The 25,163-nt window shown below is 48.6% G+C and overlaps 1 protein-coding gene across 12 annotated transcripts in view; it reads right to left on the bottom strand.

Moving 5' to 3' along the window:
• Positions 1-342: 342 nt before the first annotated feature.
• The window catches only part of MTMR1 (myotubularin related protein 1), a 67,079-nt gene continuing 42,258 nt past the window's right edge, over positions 343-25,163 (bottom strand). For 7 of the 12 annotated variants that reach the window (XM_036839389.1, XM_036839392.1, XM_036839390.1 and 4 more), the window contains 6 exons: positions 22,500-22,685; positions 21,839-22,045; positions 16,343-16,435; positions 11,614-11,727; positions 7,753-7,929; positions 343-732 (listed from right to left, as the gene is read on the bottom strand). In XM_036839389.1, coding sequence (XP_036695284.1) covers positions 466-732; positions 7,753-7,929; positions 11,614-11,727; positions 16,343-16,435; positions 21,839-22,045; positions 22,500-22,685 — 1,044 coding nt within the window. In that variant the 3' untranslated portion in view covers positions 343-465. Of the gene's footprint in view, positions 733-1,821; positions 2,408-7,752; positions 7,930-11,613; positions 11,728-16,342; positions 16,436-21,838; positions 22,046-22,499; positions 22,686-25,163 lie in introns of those variants that run through there. The other 5 variants (XM_036839398.1, XM_036839395.1, XM_036839397.1 and 2 more) reach the window with 2 other exon arrangements.

The following is a 25,163-nucleotide window of genomic DNA, read 5'->3' as shown; positions in this document are numbered from 1 at the left end:
GAGCTAGGACTCATGGGCTAGAAAGCTGGCCTTGCTTCCTCGGGGCCACACCTGCCTCTCAGGGGGTCCAGTCCTTTCCTCACATCTTCAGCATTTTCTCAAGGTTAATAAGGTGCAGGGGCGTTTCAGATTTTAAAATCAGAATAGTTACCCATTTCAGCCAAAACACTCAAGTCTTATGATAAATTGCACTTACAACTTAGTAAATGAATTAAATCACGTAAGGGTACTTTACATGCACTAACTGTGCTTGGCATATAATAAAATGACGTGTATTGAATGTTTACTAATTTTCCACAAGGGAAAAAAATCACCAAAAAAAAACTTAAGGACAACAAAAAATGAGACCACAGAGCAAACATTATTTTAATTACAGATTGAAATACAGTGCATCAGATGACGCAAATAAAATACTGCACCAGTCTTTAAAAATCTGAACCATAGAGGTTTTACATTCTAGTACACTTAAATAAAACCGAAAAAAGAAGTGCTTAGGTAACAAAACTGTACTTCAAGTTGTTTTAGAAACAGTTCTGTGCTAGGAACACACAAAGGAAAATGATCTGTTGTGCTGCTTTCAAACCGAATGGGAGCCTCTAGGGGTCCTCCTAGGGCCCAGGATGCTGACATTGGCAAGGATGGCCCACTTGGCTTCGCTGGCTCTGTCAAAAGCCGCCTCCAGCCCACACCAAGGTTGGCAGTCTTAGTGCAGCTGGGGATTATGTGATATTTCTGGGGAAAAAATGGGTCCCCATTTAAAAAAATCAGTATGTCAATGAATAATCCAGTTTATCCCTTCATAAATAAGGTTTCAGCTATGTGGGAAGCATGAATCAAAAGTTATGTCAATTAAAACACAGTTTAGAAGCAAATCCCCCAGATGATAAAAATGGAGAATTGATTTTAGGTTATCAAATTACCTCGAATAAATATTTGATACCTTATAGATACCAGATAATTTTCTGTAAGAATCAGAAGGTTCCAAGTTGAAACCATCTCCTCTCTAAGTATCTGAGTGTGAGAAACCTTTAAGAATGACGTTGTCAAAAATCAGGTCGCTGTGTAGGGCTCTGGGTAGCATCCAGGAATTTGAAACCAACCAGATACTACAAGGCAGTTGCATGCAGGTCTGACCCGATGAGCTTCCCCCACTCAAAGGCCAGCTTAATTCCTGCAGCGCTGGGGTCCCAGGCGGGGCTGGCAGAAATGGGCGCGGCCCTGGGCACCAGAAGGAGGAGGGTGGGGCGCAAATGTGCAAGATTCTGCATGACGCGCCACGCGGAGCAGCTCAGAGCTCTAGCTCTAGTGGATGAACCAGCTGACAGTCAATTAATTCCTGCCCAGACTGATGGAGTCCCAGAGCCCAGCCGGTGAGTGAAGGTGTGAGATGGGGAGGAGAGGCCCGAGTGGCTCTGAGATGAGGAAACGGAGGGAGGCGAGTGCTCTGCTTTCGGCATCTGAAGTCACAGCGCAGTGGTTGCTTTAAAATACCGACATGCAGTGACGGGAATAAACCGAGTTGAAGGGATCTCGATAAAACGAGAACGATTATTTCAGACAGCAGATAACAGGCGAGAGCAGACCCGCTGTGACAGAGAGCTGTCAGCAGTAGGAAGTGGCAGGTCCCAGAGTCGGGTGAGGACGGAACACATGGCCTTAAGTGGCCACATTCAAATTGTGCTTCAAATGTACCACGTCAAAGCTAGCATGAGCTTGCTTTGAAAATTCCTCACCCAGTCCTGTCAAGCAGATGCCTCCTTGGGTGACTAGTCTAAACATAAAAAAAGGACGTAGGAAAATAAAGGCATGTTTCTCTTTTTTAAAAATACCTTATATGTACACAACAAGAAGTGGTACCGGAGGACCCCTGGCGCGAGGAGGCCCTGGGGAAGACGGTGACGGCCTGTCTTCCCCGGCACAGAGTTAACTGAAAAGCCCTGGAGGGGCAGCGGAGAGCTGGAAGGAGCCACGGGGCTGCCACGTGGCCACTAGGGGAGCGGGGTGGCTTTTCACGAGGATTCCCCACCTTGAGCCTGAGCCCTGCGTTCCGCTCGCTCGAGTGTCCCCCACTCGGCCCTGGGAAGGCGCTGGCAGGAGGGAAAAGGGTGTTGACGACACAACAGCACTTACGCTGTCCCCTAGCACACGGTCGGTCACTGGTGGAAAGCGCCGTTGAGACGTGGCGGGCACGGGCCTTAATCGGACAAGTCGCAGGTGCCCCGCCCGGGCCGCAGGGACAGCGGCGTCAGACCGACGTGTGCACGGGCGTGACCGAGTGTGACGGCGAGGAGCCCCGCTCAGACGAGGCCGAGGCGTGCGCGGCCACCTCCCGCTGCAGGTCCTCCACCCGCTTCTGCAGCTCCGCGCGGACGGCCAGCAGCTCCTTGAGGTTCTGGTGGATGGGCGTCTGCGGGCAGAGACGCGGGTCAGCGCCGCCTCCCGCCGCTCCCCAGCCCGGCCCCCGCCTCCCGCCCTTCGCCCTCACCGCCGCGGGCACAGGGGCCCCTCCCCGCGAGCCGTGGCCTGGCTGTCCTCCCCAGCGGGTGCTCCCTCGGCTGAGGCCACCACCCAGCAGCATCGATGGCCGTGGCCCCGCACACCCCCTGCACCTCCGTTTCTGCATCTCCGTACGTCGCGCTGCTGACTGAAAACCCTGCTGTTAAACCAGCACTTCCTGCACTTTGCAGCCGCGTGTCTTCATCAGCCTGGACGGGCGCGGGCAGAAGGCCCTGGAGGGGGCAGTGCCGGGGGAGGGGCCCAGGCCACTGGCTCCCGTCCCTGTTCACAAAGCCTGTGCCGGCCACGCCAGCGCCGCCCCCCGCCTCAGCCGATTCCTGCACCCGTCGATGCGCAGAGCACAGAGATGAGAACGGTGCTCCCGGGCTGTGGGGCCTCCCAGCCTCCCAGCCCGACTCTTCCGGCCACAGCACCCACTCCCTCCCGCGCTCAGTTCGCAAGCTGCCCTGGGCACCTGCTGCAGCCCAGACAGCCCAGAGCTGGCATTGCCCTCGTGGAGCGAAGCAGACCGGGGAGGGAAGTCACCGCCTGAGGGGCGAAGGGGCAGCAGCCGCCAGCCTGGGCCCTGAGCCCCGGCCAGGCTCCGGGACGCCATGAACAGCCTCCACTGGCTTCCTCCTGCGGGCCTGCAGGTAAGATCCTGACCTTGGCTTCAAGGCCCTGTGTGGTCTGACCCTCACCAAGTCCTGCCTCTTCTCCCCTCCTGCATTCCCGAACCTTCCAGGTTTTGGAAGATGCCACACGTGTGCTGTCCCTTCTGCCTGGGGCACCATCCCCCGACCCTTTTCGCTCACAGGCTGGGCTTCATCCTACAGGGACAGGCTCGAAGGGCACTTGCTCTGGGCGGGGGCCTTTTGGAGACTCTGCACTCCTGCCACGCCTGCGTGTTTCATCATGACCTCCCCACGAAGTCTGGGAGCCATCCCATCAGGGGTGCCAGTGGTGAGCACCCCAGTGGACGAAGCGGGAAGGTAGGAGACAGGTGAGAGAGACGCGAGACCCGAGAGTGAGCGACCAGAGAGGTGAGCGCATGCGAGGGATGAGGGGCAGGGGGACAGGGACGACAGAGCCAGACAAGGCAGGGGCGGCGGGGGAGGCGGCCAGGTGTCCATGACGCGCGAGGGTGCCCGGTAACCCGCCCAGAAGAGGCTCAGAACACACTCCTGACTTCGGCCCCAGGGAGGAGAGAGGGGGTGGCAGTGGGGGAGGCCCATGGCAAAGGCCCCCAAACAAGGAGAGGCCACTGGGAGGTGGGCAACAGCTCCCCTCTTAGCCTCGGACCTACTGGGTATTTTCCCATTTGGTGGGACTCGATTCCAGTCGCTTTGCGATCAAGCTACCATTACCAACAGCCAGGCCCTGGGGTCAGAGAGGCGAGCCATGCAGGTGACACGCAACTTCACACCCGCCCAGGCCCGAGACTCTCATCTTAGTCTCCACGCAGCCTTCGTTATCTTTTGTCACACGTTATCTTCATTTACAATAGATCAAAGGCATGCTCGTTTGAGAAAATGCCCATCTTGGGGCCAGTCGCCCAGCGCTAGCATGTGTGACACTAAACGCCACGGGAGTCCCCACACAGCCATCCTCTGAGGGAGGCCCAGGCGGCCCCCTCCAGGCAGCTATCCTAGCCCCTCCTCCTCAAAGAGGCCAGCCGCCTTGTGCCCCTGCCTTTCTTTCCTGCCCCCGCCTCTGCTCTGCCCAGCCCGGCTCCCTGCCCCATCACTGGACACCAGCCTTCACGCTGATCCCCTGGCCAGGCCCCGCTGCTGCCCTTCCCGTGCCTGTGCTGTGCTGCGCTGCTACCGTGAGCCTCCTGCAAAGCCGCGGTGGCCCACAGCCCCTGCGATCAAGTCCTCACCTGAAGATGCAGGGGGGACGCACAAAGCTAGACCACCCCCTGAGCCCTCCAAGCACTGTGCCGGGCTCTGTAGGGATCCGTTTGCCACTCGCACCCCTGCGAGGTCTCAGGAGGCTGGGGACCTTCCGCGCAGTGGGCACTGACTCACTGCCAGGGTCGGGGTCTGGCCCTGGCCGGGGCGCCCCCGAGAGCCTCATCCCAGAGCAGCAATGCCTGTGCTTCTCACGATCGTCCTGAGCTGAGTGCGCTCAGACGAGTACGAATTCGAGTGCCCTCGAGAACAGAGAAGCGTGCAGCATGCAGGCTTGAAGAAGGAGTTGGGCCCTGTCCTCACCAAGTTCGTGACCAGCACAGGGCCAGGCTGGTAGCGCCAGCAGAGGGAGCCGGGTGGGGGAGGGGGGCGGGGCGGTAGGAGACCTCAGCCCTGGTGTATTTCTAACAACACAACACGTAGGAAGGAGCTGCCGGAAGGCTTGGGTGCCTAAGCGACTCAAGACTGGAAAGCAGCGCTCCAGGGGCCCTGGATTTGGCAGCCGAAGACCACGAGCCGGGTCAGGGCACCGGGTCAGGGCGGAGCGCTGCGCCGGGAGCTCGCCTGGGGGTGATTCAGTCTCATAACAGCGCTTGTGTCAGGGGCCAGCCTTGCAGAATGCCAAATCTAAGAGGAGAGGGAAATGGCGATGAACACCACCTTGTCCCTGTGGCCCGGAGAAGGGAATCCGGGAGCTGAGATGACAGACCCAGAGGCCTGGGGGGGCGGGGCGGGTGACAGGAGGCCGCCAGGCGCCAAAGGGGCCGTCGCAGGACTGACTTTGGCTGCACGAGTCCAGGGTCTCAAGACGCGTGGGTTACTCACAAGAGGGAAGGGGACAGGTTTGGGGACCATGCTCGTGAGGTGGCTTTTTGAAGGCCACGGCCGATTGTTAACTTTCCAGATGCCATGGAACTAACAGGAGGGGTGCTCGTCGGTACAGGCGTGAGCACAGGACGCCTGAAATTAGTGACTGATGGCTTACTGGCCACGAAACTGAAAACCTGTATTTCGAATACTGACCACTGACCGAAGAAGTTGCCTAACTGTATACTGTTGTTTGGTTTCATGGGAAAAGAGCTGAGACTGTGCCTCAACTTCAGATGTTGTTCAATAAAGGGAACACTTTACAACTCCTAAAAGTTGGCATTTTTGCTACTCAAAACACACATTAAATCCAGAACCCTGGTGTTCAGTAGGTAGAAACGTGCTCTGGCCCTGCTGGCGCCCAGCATGTCCGCGCCGGTGTGGACATGCCCGCTGCCCTGGCCACTTCAACGCGGGAAGCAGCTAGTGTCCCCATGTCCACGTTAGCGACATTTGCCTCGTATGCGGTGACAGAAGCTGGGCCCTCAGAGTAAGTGCAGGGGCGGGTCAGGGAAGGTTTCATAAGAAAAGGTTCTCTGAGTGTCCCCTGTCAGCATGGTGTGAGGCCGAGGGCAGGGAAAGCGTTCTGGGGTCAGAGGGTTTGAGGGGCCCCTGGCGGGATGCAGCATCCATCGCAGGCCAGGAGACGGGGGCGTAGGTGGGGGGTGATGGGAGGCCCAGTTCAGGGGCTGCTCCGGGAGAAGGACAAGTGCTGTGCTGAACAGGCCCTGATAGTGACGCTCTGGAGGACAGTCCTCAGGTCTCCAGGGCAGCGCAGCCAACTCAGAGGGTTAGAGGACGGAAGGGCTTCCATAGCTGAAGCTTCACGGAACTGGTGGACGGAGCAAGGAAACAGTAAGGGAAAGAGGAGGCGAGTGGCGAGGCGAGGCGAGGCGAGTGGTGAGCCGTGCACAAGCAGGAAGTGGTGCCCCAGGCAGCAGGCTGCACTGTCAGGACGGAGCCCGAAACCAAGGCTACAGCAAGCGAATTCCTAGCATGGAGGGAAGGTTAGTGAAGTGACGGCCTTGTCCACGTTCACATGCCACGCAACTGAGAGGGACATGAACAGTTCAGTCCTCCCCATGGTTAGTGGGGCTTGGGGACTATTACAGGTGTCCCCCCCTAAATTCGTAAGTTGAAATTCCAACCCTCAGTACCAAAGAATGTGACCTTATTTGCAGAGAGAGTCTTTACAGAGGTAATGAGGTTAAAATGAGGTCAGTAGGGTGGCCCTACTCCAGTATGACTGGTGTCCCTATGAAAAGGGGAAATCTGGACACAGATACACATAGAGGGAAGATGATGTGAAAAGGCACAGGGAGGGCTTCCCTGGAGGCGCAGTGGTTGAGAATCTGCCTGCCAATGCAGGGGACACGGGTTCGAGCCCTGGTCCGGGAAGATCCCACATGCCGCGGAGCAACTGGGCCCGTGAGCCACAACTACTGAGCCTGCACGACTGGAGCCTGTGCTCCGCAACAAGGGAGGCCACGATAGTGAGAGGCCCGCGCACCGTGATGAAGAGTGGCCCCCGCCTGCCGCAACTAGAGAAAGCCCTCGCACAGAAACGAAGACCCAACACAGCCAAAAATAAATAAAAATAAATAAATAAATAATTTTTTTTTAAAATGAAACTTTAAAAAAAAAGGCACAGGGAGCAGATGGCCGTCTGCAAGCCAAGGAAAGAGGCCTGGAACAGATCCTGCCCTCACGACCCCCAGAAGGAACCAACCCTGAGACGCCTTGATTTTGGACTTCTGGCCTCCGGAACTGGGGGACAATACATTTCTGTTGTTTGACCCACCCAGTCTGTGGGACTTTGTCACGGCTGCCCACGCAGAAGGAGACAGATGAAACGTGCCTGGAGAGACTCTGAAGGCACAGAGCAAGAGGGAGGGACCAAGCAGGAGGAGGGCAGAGAGGAAAGGCGTATCTGCACATCTGGGGCCGACAGAAGTGATGAGGTCAAACTGGGCCCTGGAGACATGCTCCTGGTGCACGGCCAGTAAACCCGAAGACAATTCAACTTAAAAAAAAAAAAAAGCCCAGAACCCTCAGTAGAAAGCCATCTGCCCGTGGAGGTGAGGGCTGGCTGCCTTGTTCTCCTCACCCACACCCACCACATCCCGGCCACCCAGCTGGAAGAGCTCAGCCACCGAACACCAAGGGCGACCACAGCTCGGCTGCCTGGCCCTGCTGTGCACTGTTCTGTAATATTTCTCAGCAGATGTTACAGTGAAAAGGGAGGGGGAAACGACCGCTTCCTCAAGGGGGTGCGTGCTCTGTGACTCGGCACGTGCCCTCTTTCTGTTGTGCTACCAGAGTCTGTAAGCTGTGACCAAGTCGAGTCATCGGAAGGACTGACAAATGCAGTAATTTACAACACTTCATCAGCTGTGTACCTTCACGTAATTCTACACCACCATGTTTCCTTGGGCAGAAAGGTATGCTTTTTTTGAAAAGAAAAACAAAAAGGTACCTGAGGCCTCATTCGTGGATTCCATCGCACATAATAGTTCACCCATAATTCCAAATGACTCAGACTAGTAACAGGATATAGGACGTGGTTTTCATAATTCACAAAGAAGGGATTAGAAAATTCATCCAGCTGGCTATTGATATAAGACCATAAAGATATAGTCTTTGTATATACATCCTGAAAAACAAAAAAGGAATACATTGAAATAAATTCAACTTTCCTTCATAGCCTCAAGAATTTGTACCACGTGGAGAAAAGGACTTGAACAATGAAGCGGGTTCAACTGATAAAAATCAGGAACATTTACTAAGTCCTACCCCATCCCTCTGCACGCACGGCCTCGTGCTGGGATGACCCAAAAACAAACCAGTTACTGTCCTAGAAAAACGTATTGCTGAGTCAGATGACATCTGGCGACTGTGTCTGTTTGAAGGCAGAATTAGAACTTTCTAACAATCCCAGGATGATGGGGCCCATATTTAACAAAAACATTTTTTATTCTTTTTTGCACCTTGCTTGTGTGACCCTTAATATTAAGGACCATAGGTAGAATTTACAGATAAGATTCCTTTCACTGGAAAATCATGGCTATCTGGGGGGAACCTGTGGGGTGGCAGGCTGAAGAAGCCTTATATAGAGAATATATCATTAAATTAACGTATAGAGCCCCACCTCCCCAGTTTACAGTACACTGTAACTTCGCATTGCTCATCGGAATGCAGACACCCAAACCCACAGGCATGATGGGGCAGACAGACATTAAACATGGATCAAGTACAAAGCCAAAGTGAGAAAACGGTGAGGCCAGGAGTGTTTTCCACCATTCTGCTGCTCCCAAGACAGCTGACTTCTCCCCAAGTTATCTAGACACAAGAGATTAGGATCTTTTCATATTTTATATTTTATATTTACAAGAGAAACACCAGCAATAATTCAAGGGACCCCAAATAGCCAAACAATCTTGGGAAAAAAGAACAAATATGGAAGTCTCACACTTCCCAATTTCAAGACTTACTACAAAGTTGCAGTAATCAATACAGGTGGTACTGGCATAGGATGAATAGACAGAGACATATACATCAATGAAAAAGAATAGAGAGTAGAGAAATGAACCTTCACATTTATGGTCAACTGATCTTCAACAAGGATGCCAAGAAAATTCAATGGGAGAAAGACAATGTTTTCAACAAACAGTGCTGAGACAACTAGATAACCACATGCAAAAAAATGAAGTTGAACCGTTACCTCACACCACATACAAAAAGTAACTCAAAATGGACAATAGGCCTAAGCATAAGAGCTAAACTCTTAGAAGAAAACACAGGCTTAAATTTTCATGACCTTGAGTTAGGCAATGGTTTCTTAGATATGACAACAAAAGCACAAGCAAAAATAACAACAAAAAAACCCCAGATAAGTTGGACTATATCAAAATTAAAGACGTGTGTTTCAAATGACACCATCAAAGAAGTGAGAAAACAGTGCACAGAATGGAAGAAAATATTTGCAAATCATATCTGATAAGGGACTTATATATGTAAAGAATACATAAGGAACTCTTTCACTCAATAATAACAAGATAACCCAAATAAAAATGGGCAAAGGCTCTGAATAAACATTTGTCCACAGACATATACAGATGGCCAATAAGCACATGAAGCGATGCTCAGCATCATCAGTCCTCAGACAAATGCACACGAAAATCACAATGAAGTATCACTTCACACCCAACTGGGATGGCTAGAATCAAAAAGATAAACAATAACAAGTGTCTACAAAGATGTGAAGAAAATGGGACCTTAAGACATTGCTGGTAAAAATGTTAAATATTGCAACTGCTTTGGAAAACAGTCTGGTGGTTCCTCAAAGGGTTAAACAGAGAGCTACCATATGACCCAGCAATTGGACTCCTAGGTGTCTCCCCAAGAGAAGTGAAAGCATATGTCCTCACAAAACCTTGAACATGAATGTTCACAGCAGCAGTATTCATAAGAGCCCAAAGTAGAAACAACCCAAGTGTCCATCTGCTGATGACTAGATAAACAAATTGTGGTCTGTACATACAATGGAATATTATTCAGTCATGAAAAAGGAATGACACACTGGTATATGCTAAACATGGATGAACCTTGAAAACAGTATGCTTAGTGAAATAAGCCAGACACAGGAGGACAAATAACTGTATGATTCTATTTATACAAAATGTCCAGAAGAGGTGAATTCATAGAGACGGAAAGTAGATTAGTGGTTGCCGGGGGCTGGGCAGAGGGAGGAATGGGGAGTGACTGCTAACGGGTATGGGATTTCTTTTTGGGGTGATGAGAATTTTATGAAATTAGATGGTGGTGATGGTTGCACCCTGAATATATTAAAAACCACTGAACAGTCCACTTTAAAAGGGTTAATTGTATGGTATGTAAATTACATCTCAAGAGAGCTGATTTTTTAGAGTACATTTTGATTTAAAAAAAAGATAAGACCACAAGGATTTAAATTCTACATATGAATCATATTGTTCTGTTGACATTTTCTTTAAAAATAGCTTTATTGAGATAAGTCACATACCATAAAATTCACTCGTTTAAATTCTTTTTCTTCATTAGGAGGTTAACAGGGCCCCATTACACTGGGCCCTCAGGAATGTGGACTTGACCCTGATCACAGTGGGAAGCCACAGGGAGGTTTCAAGCAGAGGAGAGGCACGTGACCGGTCTGAAGTTTGGGAGCGCTGCCCTGGTCGCTATGCTTGGATTCCCTGGAGGTCAGAAATGCTCGTTTCTGGGCAGCTGCCTTAGTTCCAGATGCGAGACTGCGGGCTGGGTAGGCTTCAACTAGGCTTGTCGTGGCGGAGTAGTGAGGCGTGGCCAGATTACAAACCCGTCCTGGGGACAGGGCTGGCGGTACTCGCTGAGGGACTGCACGAGGCAGCTGAGGTGAGGGCGGGGAGGGACTGAAGACGGCCCCTATGCATGTGTGTGGCCTTAGCGCCGAGATGCGCAGAGGTGCCACTGAGTGGGATGCAGAAGGGTGGGGGAGGAAGGGAAACAGCATTTGGATCCCCAAGACAGATTACGTTACCTAGAGAGAGAACAAGAAGAGGACCCGGGCCCGGGCGACTCCAAGTTTACAGATGGGTTAAAAGGAAAGAGACTGAGCAGGGAAGGCCAGAGAGGGCATGGGGTGAGGGAGTGGTTAGCTGTGCACTGAGAGAGAGGGAGGTGGGCTCTGGGGGCCTGCCGTTTTCTCCTAAGTTCTCAAATGTTCTAGCACACTAAACCCGCTGGCAGAAGTCCTTTTCTATGAACCAGAGGACACTCTTTAAGCTGCCTTCCCCCAATGCTTCCTCACTTTTGATCATTTCTGTCTTTTATCCCAAAGTGAGGAGAAAAGGAAGAGGTAAATCTAACAGAGAAGCTTGGTAACTGCTCCTTTATCAGCTTGATGGAAACAAAGTTGAGCTTGCTACCTCGGGAGAGGTTTGGGCTCATCTACAGACTTCCTTGTCCACGGTCTCCCAGTACCCTTCTGCCCAAGAGCACAGAGACAGACAAGCAGGATCATAGCATTTTGGAGATTAGGGGGTCCAGAGTCTAGTCCTGACCCTGGAGACCTCAGGGAGCTGTGGGCTCCCTGGGCCCCAGCACCCGTAAAGGAAGGGGCTTTCGTCAACTCAGCTGGAAGATTAGACACATGCGCTGGGGCTGGTGAACCCTGGGAGGGCATTTCGTGCAACCCCTCCATTTACAGACAGCAGCAGGGCGAGACCCAAGTCCCCTCTCCATTCAGTCCCCCTTCTGCAGTGGCACTTAATGGGAAAGGCACTCGAGCAATCAGGAAAGCCAAAGGCTATAATACACTTACCTCTTTCAGTCGCTGCTGTTCACAGTTGCACAAGAAAGTCCCAAAGAGACAGCTATAAAGGTGATCCAAAATTGTAATCAAGAATAGTTCATTAAACTCGAATGCTGAAGGAAACTTAAATGGAGAGAGAAATAAGGTTTAGTTTTAAAGTTCAATTTCTAAAACAAACTGGTACTAATTTTTTTTTGAAAGACAGCTAAGCTACAACTTGGAATATAGCCAAAGATTAAAAGGAAAACTGAGGCCATGTAGAACTTAATTGTCTCTAGTTTCTGGGCCAAGCTTATAGATCTGGCTGAGAAACAACCTGAAGCAACAAAAACTGTTGTACTTTTCAGTGCCTAAGAAAGCTTATGGAGCTTCCACTTCTTGCCACGATGACAGAACAGCCTGCATTCACCCTTCTGCCAGAAACAACTAGAGAGCTGGACAAAATATACGACCCAGCTGTTTGTAGACATTGGCAACAGCCAGGAGCACAGGACTGGGATAACCACACCCCACCCCAGCTCAGAATGGAAACCAATGAGACAAGTCCTACTACCGTCCCAGCTTCCCTTGGGGAAGCACATTCTGAGTCACGGAGAAGGGAGGGGGATTCCCAGGTAAGTGACTGAAGAAGAAATAGAAAGTCCTTTTCTGTTAAACAAACAACTCAAAATTAAAAACCTTCCCACAGAGACAACTCCATGGACATACATCCCCAGATTCTTACCAATATGTAAGCACACTGAACCTGGCAATATATAATGTAAAAGGGGTAACACCACATGACCAAGTGGGGTTTGTCTCAGGAATGCAAGGCTGGTTTAAGATTTGAAGATCAAGGTTACCAAAAAAAAAAAACACAAAACTATTATTGTAATTCGCTATATTAACAGAATAAGGAGGAAAACCACACGATCCTCTCAGTTGCTGTTTCAGGTAATTCTTAATGGGGCTAGCAAAATTCCAGCACAGAATTACCATTGCCGTGACGTTCTAGCCAGTAGCTGACATTTAGTAGCCGTGATAGAGACGATCTGGAAATGATGATAATGATCCTAGCAGCAGGCGTGCACTGGGAGCCTACCATGTACCAGAATTCTAATGTAAAAACATAGTGAAATACTCATCGTCTATTCAATGAAGCAAAGCCAATTAGAACAAAACCAAATAGAACTACCCAGCATATTTTTGTGCATCAGCGTACTTTAAAGATCTATTCCCTAATCAGAGATGTTTGCACACTGTCACAACTAATTCTGTCATCTCTAGAGTGACAACCAGGGTCACTGATGGAAAGTTTATTTTTTAAGCTTATCTTTATTACTTTACTAGACCAGAGACAAGCTTCTCAATTCGAAACAATGATCAATTCAGGACTGTCCAAACTCCATCTGAAATTGTTATTTTCCTCACCAGGCTATGACATTAGCTAACCTAAGGAATTCTGCTCAGCTGCCCTAGATTAAGATTTGCCTCTCTCTACCTTTAAGGATTGCTCTCAGAGAAACACAAAACTTTTTTTTTTAATCTTGTTCTTAGATGAACCAAATCAATGATGAACTAAATCAACTAAATCTGGCCAAGTACATTATGTCAATTTTTTCTAGTATTTTTCTGTGCAGCTTAGTCATGCTCTATTTATAAGTTATTGGCACCAAGAAATTTATGAATTTTAAGCAAAAATATAACAGTTACATATATACTGAAGCAATTAAATCAAGGATAGAAATGGAAGGTCTGTATTTCATTTTCAAACGTTTAAAAATATACATTTATCAACAGGACAGCAAAGCTTCTACTGACATATTTTTGAAGTCATATGAGTCTTTAGTCCTAACCCTGAGCCCGCATTCTGGATCTGGGAGCTTGGCTGGGCGGGCCGTGGAGGTGGGTATCGCCACTGACTACAAGCCTTACTCTGGCCAGGTGGGTAGCAGGTATGGGAGGTCAGGGTGGGCGGGGCTCAGCCCAAGCTGGTTGGCACCCACAACACGGGGACACAAAGGCTCCATCTATTCATGTTAGGTCAGGACTGCTATTCGCATCCGAAGGGTATTGTAGTGTTAAACTCAGTTCAGGAAACATTTCATCAGAGGAATTAGCAACTGCTAGATACAGATAAAAGATTAAGCCCCTGTGATTCACAGTTTGTTTTAGCCTTTTCTCCTTGAAACTATACCATATACTGTAAAAAGTGTGGTCTCAAAAACCCCATAGAAATCCATAATGAAATTCTGCACCTATTGATGGACAAAAACATCAACTATTAAACCAATCCAAAAGGGTAAAAAGTCTGTTAAACTGAGGTTATTGCAGAATGTCTTTGAGACTCTTCTCTGGAGTCCTTCAATGACTTTTTCCCTCAGTTCCTTTGATATCAATTTGTGCACACAGACTAGTTCATTTCATTGAAATGTCTAACAATGTTACACTGACTTAAGCTTATTTGATTTAGCAGTAGGAAACCTAAAAATAAGTTAATCTTGTCACATTAATGCATCTTTTCTGACAAGCTACATATCTCATTCACTTGTAACTTAATTCATAGTTAGACTGATTACTGGTGTGTCTCCTTCTAATGCATTAACAATGGTATTTTAAAAGAAATTAATTATACACATTTCATGGACAGAATCTTAAAGCTTGTAAGAGGCATCTGAAATCTTCTAACCCAAACCCCTCATTTTCTTTCTTAAAAATCCAGTAAACATTACAAAAATTATATAAATTAGACATGAAAATAGGCACTAAGCAATATGAAGAATGGAAGTCAGTTTGAAGATGCTATATACACACACACACACACACACACACACACACACACTTTAGGCATTTGGGAGGAATAAGCTACTTCACATCCACAAAAATGGTGCTTATCCCTTCAGAAGCATCAGAATTATTTTCTGTGTTCAGCCTTTTTATGTAATTTTTCTGAAATGTATTTCATATCTTCTTGTCTTAACCTGAATGTAACCATCATTTAATTTTGTTACTGGCTTGGAAATCAGTACAAATTGCGAGTACATGGCACTACAAAACAGTAAGACTTCAGGCCAGTGTCCATGCCTTTTGAGTATGAGTTTGCCGTTCCCTGTTACTCATACCATCGGGTGCCTGCCGCTGAGACCGCCCCTCCTCTACCTCCCACCCCTCTACCTAACTGGCTGCTTTGAATCAGCCGTGAACTCGCACTCAGATGATGCAAGAGCCCAGTCAGCTTGGGGAAGCTGGCTCTAAAAGTACGAGCAAGTTGTAAGGGAGGGCCTGAGGACTGTGAAATCGACTTTGGCTGCTTAGAACCCCACGCCACCCCACTTTTTTTCTAATTTCTGAAGGTATATCTGTCTATCCTCTCATGATCCTTGCTACCCCAGTGTGATCTGTGGACCAGTAGCACAGCCTGGGAGCTTGTTAGAAATGCAGACTCTCAGGCTCTGCCCCAGACCCATGAATCAGAACTGCATTTTGACAAGATCCCCAGGGGATTTGTGTGCACAATGAAGTTTAAGTAGCGCCCCAGTAGAGCAGAATCCCTGGAGGGCTTGTGAAACAGAGTGCTGCCCCCCATCCAGGGTCAGCAGGTCTGGGGCGGGGCCTGAGAATCTGCATCTCTCAGTTCCGGGGAGGCTGAGGCTACTGGCCCCAGGACTGCACTGGGAACCACTTGTCTGGATCACTTGTCCTGTAGCTCATGTTCATATCAGAACCACCTGGGGAGCTTTTAAGAACTACACACACCTGGGCCTCTCCCCAGGCGCACAGGAAGAAGGGTCTCCAGGGGCAGGGCCCAAGCAGGCGCATCTTTAATATGATATGGTCCCCTTCATGTGCCTGAAGCGGTCAAGGCCAGACCTCCAGGTCAACAGGAAGGAGAGAGCCCAGGCCATGCTCTTCTATCCTCTCTTCCCCACAATCCCACCCAAGCAGGCACTCTGGAAAGGGCTCCGTACTTTGCTTGCTCTTTCTCCCTCTCCCTCGCCTCTGTCCCTCTCACTGTATCTCTGCCTCTATTTCGGTTTCCCTCCTGTCTCTGTCCCTCTGGCTCCCTCCGGCACTCTGGCTTGCTCTCTGGCTGATTCCAGGTCCATTTGTACGGCGCAATGTCCTATCATGAGGGTAAGACCCCAAACTCAGGTTTCGACGCTGGAGATGAGGGAAGAAACAGCACATGCCTTCTGGCCTGCTGACCATCGGGCCGACTGGCTTAGGGCAGGGAGACCCCTGCGTGGCCACCTGGCTTACCAGGGCCCCATGCACTGCCGGGTAAGGAATGACAAGACGCTCAGCAGCTTCCTATCTGCCACTGGTCCTGGGACAGTCCTTTTCCTCCTCACCTTGGGGTGGGAGGGGCTGTGGCCTGGGGCGAGGCGTAGAGGGTCCTGGATTCCCTGGTCTCCACCCGCTTTGTTCAGTCACATCCCCATTTCTAACACCTGGGAGTCTTCCAGCACCTGCCCAGCAGCGGGCTGTGCTTGCTTGCCCTGACAGAGAGAGGGCAAGTGAAAGAAAGAGAAGGAATGAGGGGCAGGAGAAAAGCACCTTTTGATGTGAAGTTGGTTGTTTCCAATTTTCTGCTTATATTTCTAAGTAATTAGAATCAAACTGAGTTAAATGACAGAAGGGGTCATATTTAACACACACATCTTCACTTTGAACGAACCTGAAATTAAAGTTTGTCTTCAACTTTAAGATATGTTTGGATCAGACTATAAAGGTCAAAAATAGACTTGAAATCTCTCACCTGTCTCGTCATTTGCCAAACACAGTCAATAAACTGAAGAAATATAGGGGATCGGTCAGCATCTGCATGGTTGTCATTGCCATGGCCCACTCGCTGAAAACAATCAGGAGGTTAAACATTTTAATGTGTGCCATGGTCCCCTCAAGGTCACTTTAAATTGCCTGGTGGCAAGAAGCATGTCTCATTTATATGTCCCAAGGCCTAACAGAATTCCCGGCACATAAAAGGCACTCAAAAACGTTCATTGCGTTGAACCGACTGCCATTACTCTTAGGAAACAAAATTTCAGTGTACTGTTTTTACATGTTGATTGTTTCATAACTTCCCTTTAATACAGTCGAGATCGAGAAGTTATAAGCAAAAGGCCAGCCAACTTTTCAGTCCACCCCAGCCACCACTCCGGGTGCTCAGTGTCAACGTGGGACCAGCAATTAGCAGCTCACAAAGCACATGACGACTGCCGTTTTCTCCACAAGTGTAGTTTTTTTCCCCCATTTTTCAGAAATGTCAGGAAGTCTGAGAATCAAAACAGCAATTAACAATCTACAAGTTTTAGCCAATTCTGCATGACTCAGAGAACCTCAAAGCCTCACTGTTGAAATGGTAATGGGGAGTCCTCAAGGCAGTCCGGGATTGTATCTCCAGGTTTTTTTCCAGTTTTAAGACATAACTGATATCCAGTATTGTATATCATACCTTTTGATATTTTACAAGATGTTAATAGATTCACATTAAAAGGTAAAAGATAATTTCAAACACATAAACAGGACTGACAAAAACACTGAAAATATCAAGTTAAAAACAGCTCAGGAGTGAGCATTCTAACAGAAACTTCAAGTAATTTGATGACTAAGCAAAAGGCTGAAAAAGAAAGTTATGAAGATACAAGGCGATCACTACACAGGAAGATCGAGAAATACTGGGCCTATGAAATCGCCACCAAGAAAGACAGAAAAAGAAAGAAATGACCAAGTCAACATGAACACCTCAAAGGAACAGTATACTGCCTTCTTTTTTAAAAAAATTTTTAATTGTAGTGAAATATACACATCAAATTTACCATCATAACCATTTTAAGTGTACAGTTCAGTGGCATTAAGTACATTCACACTGTTGTACAACCATCACCAGCATCCGTCTCTAGAACTTCCCAAACTGAAAGAGTAACTCCCTATTCCCCTCCCCCAGCCCCTGGCCCCCCTCATCCTCCTTTGTCTCTACAGATTTGACTGCTCTAGATACTTCATACACGTGGAATCATGCAGTTTATTTGTCCTTTTGCAACTGGCTTCTTTCATTTAGCATAATGTCCTCTTAATTCATCCGTGTTGTAGCAGGTGTCAGAATTTTCTTCCCTCTGAAAGCTGAATAACATTCCACTGTACGGATAGACCACAATCTATTTAACCATTCATCTGTTGATGGACACTGGGTTACTTCCAACTTTGGGCTATCGTGAATCATGCTGCTATGAACATGGGTGTGCAAATAAGTGTTTGAGTCTCTGTTTTCACTTCTTTGGGGTACATACTCAGAAGCAGAGTTGCTGGATCACATGGCAGCTCTCTGTTTGATTTTCTGAGGCACTGCCATACTGTTTTCCGAGCGGCCGCGTGCACTGCATTATCTCTGTACTTCTTTATAAAATAATGTGTGGAACCTGCTCCTCAGTATTTCAGGCACCAGGGCAAGTTTTGCACTGACAGTTTACAATTTAAGATTCATTCTTTCTTTTAATAGACACGCACTGAACTCTTACGGTGCGTGCAAGGCGTCCCCCACCCCAACCCTCAGGATTTCAGGTGGTTTCATGGGGTCCAGTGGAGGCCAGGCCCCTGGCTAGGAACCTGGGGTACCCAAGACACATGAGACCCAGCATCTGGGCTCAATGAATAATTCACTTGTGGTTTAGTCGCAGGAGAAGACCTGTAAATAACAGAGGCAATAAAGTGCACCAGGGCTTCCCAGTCTGAGGTGCGTATGGTGCGGCTGCAAAGGAACAAGCAGCCATCCCAGGATGGTCTAGAGGAGGAAGCTAGGCGGGAAAGTCACGAGTCCCAGTCATGGAGGAGGTCTTATTTGAGATAGAACTTGAAGGACCAGGAGGAACTTGCTTCTGGCTGGCCAGGGAGAGATTCTATGAGAAGCAGTGGGGAGGCTCGGGGGGGGGAGGGGGTGGTTGGTGGTGGCCACCAGGGGTGCCGTAAGTAGCAGGGCACGGTTGAGGCAAGGCGAGAGAGGTGAGATGAGGCTGGAAAGGTGGGTCAGGGCCAGATCACCAAGGGCCCCAAACGTGGCACTGAGGAGTTTGCCCACAACCCAGTAGGCCGTGGGCAGACTCGGAGGGGTTTGTGCTGAGGAGAGTCGGCACCAGATCTGCTTTATGTAATGCCCCATCTGCTACAGTGGGGACAGGGGGTTGGAAGGGGACAGGGAGACTGCCATAATAGTTCCAAGGGAGCTGGCCAGGCCTGAACTAAGGGGGACCCAGTGGCAATGGGGAGGAGATGACAGATTTGAAATACATGCATTTAAAATCGTGGGACTGGCTGAGATCAGTAAGGGATGAAACATACAGAAAGAAAAGAAACGATGTGAGGACTGAGCCCTAGGGCACCCCAACATTAAGAAGTTGGGGAGAGTGAAGCCTCAGGAGCAGTGGATTAAATCCCCACAGTCAACTTGACATACCCTGCATCTGTGGAATACCTGAATAGACAACGAATCATGCCAAAATTGAGGCGGTGCACTTTGGGAGCAACTGTAGACTTGGGGTTTGCTGTATGCAACTGACTTGTTCCTGATTTTTATGTTTATCTTAGTATAGTTTTTAGCACTTGATATCATTGGTGGATCTGTTTATTGGTTTGGCTGCTCTCTTCTTTTTTTTATTACTTAAAAAAATTTTTTTTTATTTTAATAGTTTTTTAAATTTTATTTTTTTTTAATTTTTAAATTTTTTTCTTTCTTTTTTTTCTCCCTTTTCTTCTGAGCCGTGTGGCTGACAGGGTCTTGGTGCTCTGGCTGGCTGTCAGGACTGGGCCTCTGAGGTGGGAGAGCCGAGTTCAGGACTTTGGACCACCAGAGCCCTCCTGGCCCCATGTAATATCAATCGGCGAGAGGTCTCCCAGAGATCTCCATCTCAATGGTAAGACCCAGCTCCACTCAACGGCCAGCAAGCTCCAGTGCTGGACACCCCATGCCAAACAACTAGCGAGACAGGAACACAACCCCAACCATTAGCAGAGAGGCGGCCTAAAAGCATAATAAGTTCACAGACACCCCAAAACACACCACCGGACGCGGTCCTACCCTCCAGAAAGACAAGATCCAGCCTCATCCACCAGAACACAGTCACAGTCCCCTCCACCAGGAAGCCTACACAAGCCCCTGAAGCAACCTCAGCCACTGGGGGCAGACACCAAAAACAACGGGAACTACGAACCTGCAGCCTGCAGAAAGGAGACCCCAAACACAGTAAGTTAAACAAAATGAGAAGACAGAGAAATACACAGCAGATGAAGGAGCAAGGTAAAAACCCACCAGACCAAACAAATGAAGAGGAAATAGGCAGCCTACCTGAAAAAGAATTCAGAGTAATGATAGTAAAGACGATCCCAAATCTTGGAAATAGAATGGAGAAAATACAAGAAACGTTTAACAAGGACCTAGAAGAACTAAAGAGCAAACAAACAATGATGAACAATAAAGGTGTTTAAAAAAAAAGAAGTTGGGGAGAGAGGGAGGACCAGAAGGTAGGAGGAAATTCAGAAGGTTGTAGCCACCTAGAAGCCAAGGGAAGAAAGTGTTTGCAGAAGAAGGGAGCAATGACCAGTATCAAATGCTCAGGCCAAATAGGAGAAGCACTTGGCAGAGTGGCAGCCATTGGTGACTGTGACAAGAGCAGTGGCAGGGCGAAGGTGCGGGGGAGTGAGGAGGAAGCCTGGCTGAAGCGGGTTCAAGAGAGACCAGAAGGAGAGAAACAGTGAGAGCCAGAACAGACTAGTTTTGAGCAGATTTGTTGTAGTGGGGAGCAGATGTTCAGGGTGACACCTGGAGGGGGAAGTACAGTCAAGAGGGTTGGGTTTTAGGGTGGGATAAGTAACAGCACGTTTCTATCAATGGAAGTGATCAAGGGGAGAGGGGGGATGGAGGCAGGAACCGCCCGTGAGCCGGATGACGGGACAGGTGGGCAAGGACAGAAATTGGCTTCAGGTAGGAGCTCATCCACAGAAACTCGAGGGAAGGAATAGTAGACGGACCCAGCAGGTTAGTGACTGCAGGCTTGAAACCCCTGACTGAAGGTTGGCTGTACCCTCAATAGCTGGGTGACCTTGGCAGATAGCTCATACTCAGTTACCCCATCTATCCATGGTAGCAGCTGCCTCGCAAGGTCACTAGAAGATTAAAACTGGAGGATACACGTAACTGAGCACCACCGTGTGTCCAGCACTGTTGAAGTCCTAACCCTCAGTACCTCAGAATGTGACTGCATTGGGAGAGAATCAAATCCTTAAAGGCCCTAAGTTGAAATGAGGCTGTTCCAGTCTGACTCATGTTCTTATGAGAAGAGGAAGTCTGGACACAGAGAGACACCAGGGATGTGTGTGCACAGAGGAAAGGCCACGTGAGGACACAGGAAGAAGGCAGCCGTCTGCAAGCCAAGGAGAGAGCCATCAGGAGAAACCAACCCTGCCAGAACCTTGACCTTGGACTTCCAGCCTCCAGAATGATGAGACAATAAACTTCTGTTGTTTAAGCCACCCAGTCTTATGGTACTTTGTATGGCAAAATCTTGTACACCAATGTTCACAGCAGCATTATTCACAATCACCAGCAGATGGAAATAACCCAAGTGTCCACCAACAGGTTAATGGATAAACAAAATGCAGTATATCCACACAATGGAATACCACTCAGCCATGAAAAGGAATTACTGATAAAATTTGATAGGTTCTATGACATGCATAAACCTTGAAAACATTGTGCTTAGTGAAATAAGCCTGTCACAGCAAGACAAATATTGTATGAGTCCACTTATGTCAGTTATCTAGAGTAGGCAAGTTCAGGGAGATGGAAAGCACATTAGTGGTTGTCAGGGGCTGGTGGGAAGAGGGGAATGAGGCGTGACTACTTAATGTGTACAGGGTGTCCTCTTGGGGGTGATGAAATGTTTTGGAACTAGATAGAGATGGTGGTTGCACAACACTGAATGCACCAAATGCCGTGGAACTATATACTTTAAAATGGTTAATTCTATGTTATATGAATTTTACCTTAATTCTTTACAAAAATAAAGGCATACCTACATGGGAAATAAAAAAGATTGTCCTGCCAGGAACATACAATGCTGAGGTCCATGGCATTCTCTTATGGCGATTCAGGTCTCACACAGAGCACAAAGCCGTCTCCTGTGTGTGTGTGTGTGATATGTGATACGAATATGCATAGGATATAGCAAAATAATGAAGCGTGCACCTCACTGTCTCAACTTACCAGTGCAAACCTATGTCCAAAGCTTATCCACTCCTTTTCTATGAGAGCCTCGAATCCTTTAACGGTGCGGTAATAACTGTCCAACATCAGCATGGCCAGAGACGTCAGCTGGGATGTTCGGTCCCAACCGTCGCTGCAGTGCACCACCACCGAGGTTTTCCCAGATTCTATTTTATCAGCAATTCTTACTGCCCCAGCAAGAAGCATCTTCAGAAAAGAAGGCACATTAAACCAGGCTACATTTAATTTCTATTACAACAAAAAGAATTCTGTGGAGAACACTGGAAGTTCAGGTCAATGAACCAAACAAGAATGCAATCAATTTAAGAATCACTAGGAAACGTTAGTAACCAGAGGGAAAAAAGAGAAACTTACACTAAGAAAAAACTACAGTAGTAAATAGGGTCCTTTATCAAAGGGCCACAAAGTACTTTAAAAACCTGATCTGAGGCAAGCATTATCGCTTTCTGTTATGTCACAAAAGCCCCCCCAACAAAGACCACAGTTTGGATGCTGCCCATGGAAACTATGAAAGCCCAAGTACACAGCAAAGATGCACTCATTTGCAAGGCTAAGAAACCACCCAGATAGACAGACAGACAGCCAGACAGCTTTATGGCCCAGCTGCAGAGAAATCTTAAGCAGAAAGCACGTCAAGTACCCGAATGTACTCCAGCCAGTGCGTCCCGTCCACGTTGGACAGCCACCGCGCCTCGTCGATGGCCGGGTACGCGATCTCCTTCAGTTTTCGCAGCGACTCTCTCATCACGTGAATGTTGTGGATCTCCAGGAACACGAGTTCTGCGTTTGGGTATGCACTTTCACTTTCATAGCCCCCACCCTTTGCCTGTGAAAACAAAAGATACATGTCACTTCATCTGAGTTAACTTTTCTGTTCCTTCTAGTGTTAACCAGATAGAGACCATTAAAGAAGCGACAAACTCATCTGTTTATAATAAGCCTCCTACATCCTTGTATGAGTTTCCCATGGCTGTTGGAACAAAGTACCACAATCTGAGTGGCTTAAAGTGACAGAAATTTCTCCTCTCTCAGTTCTAGAGGCTGGAAGTCCAAAATCAAGGTACTGGCAGGGCCGTGTTCCCTCAGAACCCTCTTGGGGAAGATCCTTCTTTGCCTCTTCCAGCTTCTGGTGGCCCCAGGTGTTTCTGGTTTATAGATACGTTAATCTCTGCCCCATCTTCACATGGCCTTCTCCTTGTGTCTGTATCTCTTCTTATAAGGACACCAGTCAGACTGGATTAGGACCCATCCTAATTCCATACGACCTCGTCTTAACTTGATTACATTTGCAAAGACCCTATTTCAAATCAGGGCCACAGTCATAGGTGCCAGGAGTTAGGACTTCAACACATTTTTTTTTTAATGGAAACACAGTTCAACCCACAACAATCTTCCATCACCCATCATCAGTTTTAAAAATGATTAACAACTGGATCTTACACAAGGCGAATTGGGTTTTAAAACGTTCTACCATCTATCTGAATAAAAAAGTTGTATTGTGGACTTCCCTGGTGATGCAGTGGTTAAGAATCCGCCTGCCAATGCAGGGGACACGGGTTCGAGTCCTGGTCTGGGAAGATCCCACATGCCACGGAGCAAGTAAGCCTGTGCGCCACAACTACTGAGCCTGCGCTCTAGAGCCCACGAGCCACACCTACTGAGCCCATGTGCCACAAATACTGAAACCCACGCACCACAACTACTGAAGCCCACGCGCTTAGAGCCCGTGCTCCGCAACAAGATCAGCCACTGCAATGAGAAGCCCGCACACTGCAACAAAGAGTAGCCCCCACTCACTGCAACTAGAGAAAGCCCGCGCACAGCAACAAAGACCCAATGCAGCCAAAAATAAAAATAAATAAATAAATATTAAAAAATATAAAGTACTACCACAAAACTTCTATATAAAACAATTTGTAAATCCCAAACAGTGAGATTTATTTAAGTAATTTAAGTAAAATAAAATGCAAGTGTAACAAAAAAGGGGGATATGGCTCACCCCTTGGTAATCTCATAACAAACTCTGGTCTACAATTAGCTTATATTTTGCAGAGGTCAACATCCAAAACACATCTGTTATGAGAATATAGAGAAACTGAAACCCTAATACATTGCTGGTAGAAATTTAAATTGTACAGTCTCTGTGGAAAAAAGTTTGATGGTTCCTCAAAAAGTTAAACACGGAACTACCATCTGGTCCAGAAATTCCAACTCCCGCACAACTAAAACCAGGTATTCACATGAAAACTTGTACACAACAAATCATAGCAGGAATATCCACAACAGGTATCAGGTGGAAGCAACCCAAATGTCCATCAATGAATGAGCGGATAAACTGTGCTGTATCCCTACAATGGACTATTTTTCAGCCACACAAAGGCACGGAGTACTGGTACACGCTACAACACGGAGGAACCGTAAAAACATCACGCCAAGTGAAAGCAGCCTGGCACATAAAACCACACAGTGTATCATTCTATTTATATGAAGTTTCCAGAAGAAGGCAATCTACATGGAAAGTAAATTAGTGGTTGGCAGGTGTTGGGGAGAGTGGGGGATGGGCGGCGACTGCCAGTGGGCACAGGGTTTCCATCTGGGGCTGTGGAAGCGCTCTGGAATGAGACAGTGGTGACTGTCTAACAACGCTGTGAACAGACCAGAAGGCACTGAACTGTAAACTGTGGACTGGTTTCTGGGGGAGGAACAGAGCGCTGGGCTTTGAGCGGTGGGGCTGTCTCGGGAGCAGGTCGCACAGCTCTGGAGCACGGAAGAGGGGCAGGGCGGCAGCTCTGGGGACGGTGTCCAGGGCTCAGGGACAGCGTGTGTGGTGAGGAGAGCAGTCAGTCCAGAGCCTGCGGAAGGCCGACATTTAGGGAATGCAGAGCAAAAGAGACTGAGGAGAGCGGCCAAAGACTAGAGGATAAAGAGAAAAGGGAAGAGAGTCTTTCAAAAAGGAGAGGGTACTCACTGTGTCAAAAGCTCGCGAGGTCGTGACAAGAAGGTACTCGGTGGCCTTACCGTGAAGAGTCCAGGCCAAGACAGGCACGGGGGCAGGGGAACGGTGGAGCCAGCTGTGAGGGGACGGGGACGGTGACTCCGGGGAGGGCTTATCTGCACAGCTGGGACAGACTTCACGGGAAGGAGTGGGCACAGGGGCAGGGCGTTGGGGGAGGACGCAGCGGGGAGGCCACCCTAGTTTCCGGGGCGTGGAGGTAGGGGCGGGGTGGGGGGGAGTTCCCGTCTGAGGCTGGGTGTGTTCTGTGCCAAAGGGTCGAGGACGAAGGGCGTGGGGCAGGGCCATCCA

This window comes from Balaenoptera musculus, chromosome X, assembly GCF_009873245.2.
Source record: "Balaenoptera musculus isolate JJ_BM4_2016_0621 chromosome X, mBalMus1.pri.v3, whole genome shotgun sequence".
Taxonomy (NCBI): Eukaryota; Metazoa; Chordata; class Mammalia; order Artiodactyla; family Balaenopteridae; genus Balaenoptera; species Balaenoptera musculus.
This window is presented reverse-complemented; position numbering and strand designations above follow the sequence as displayed.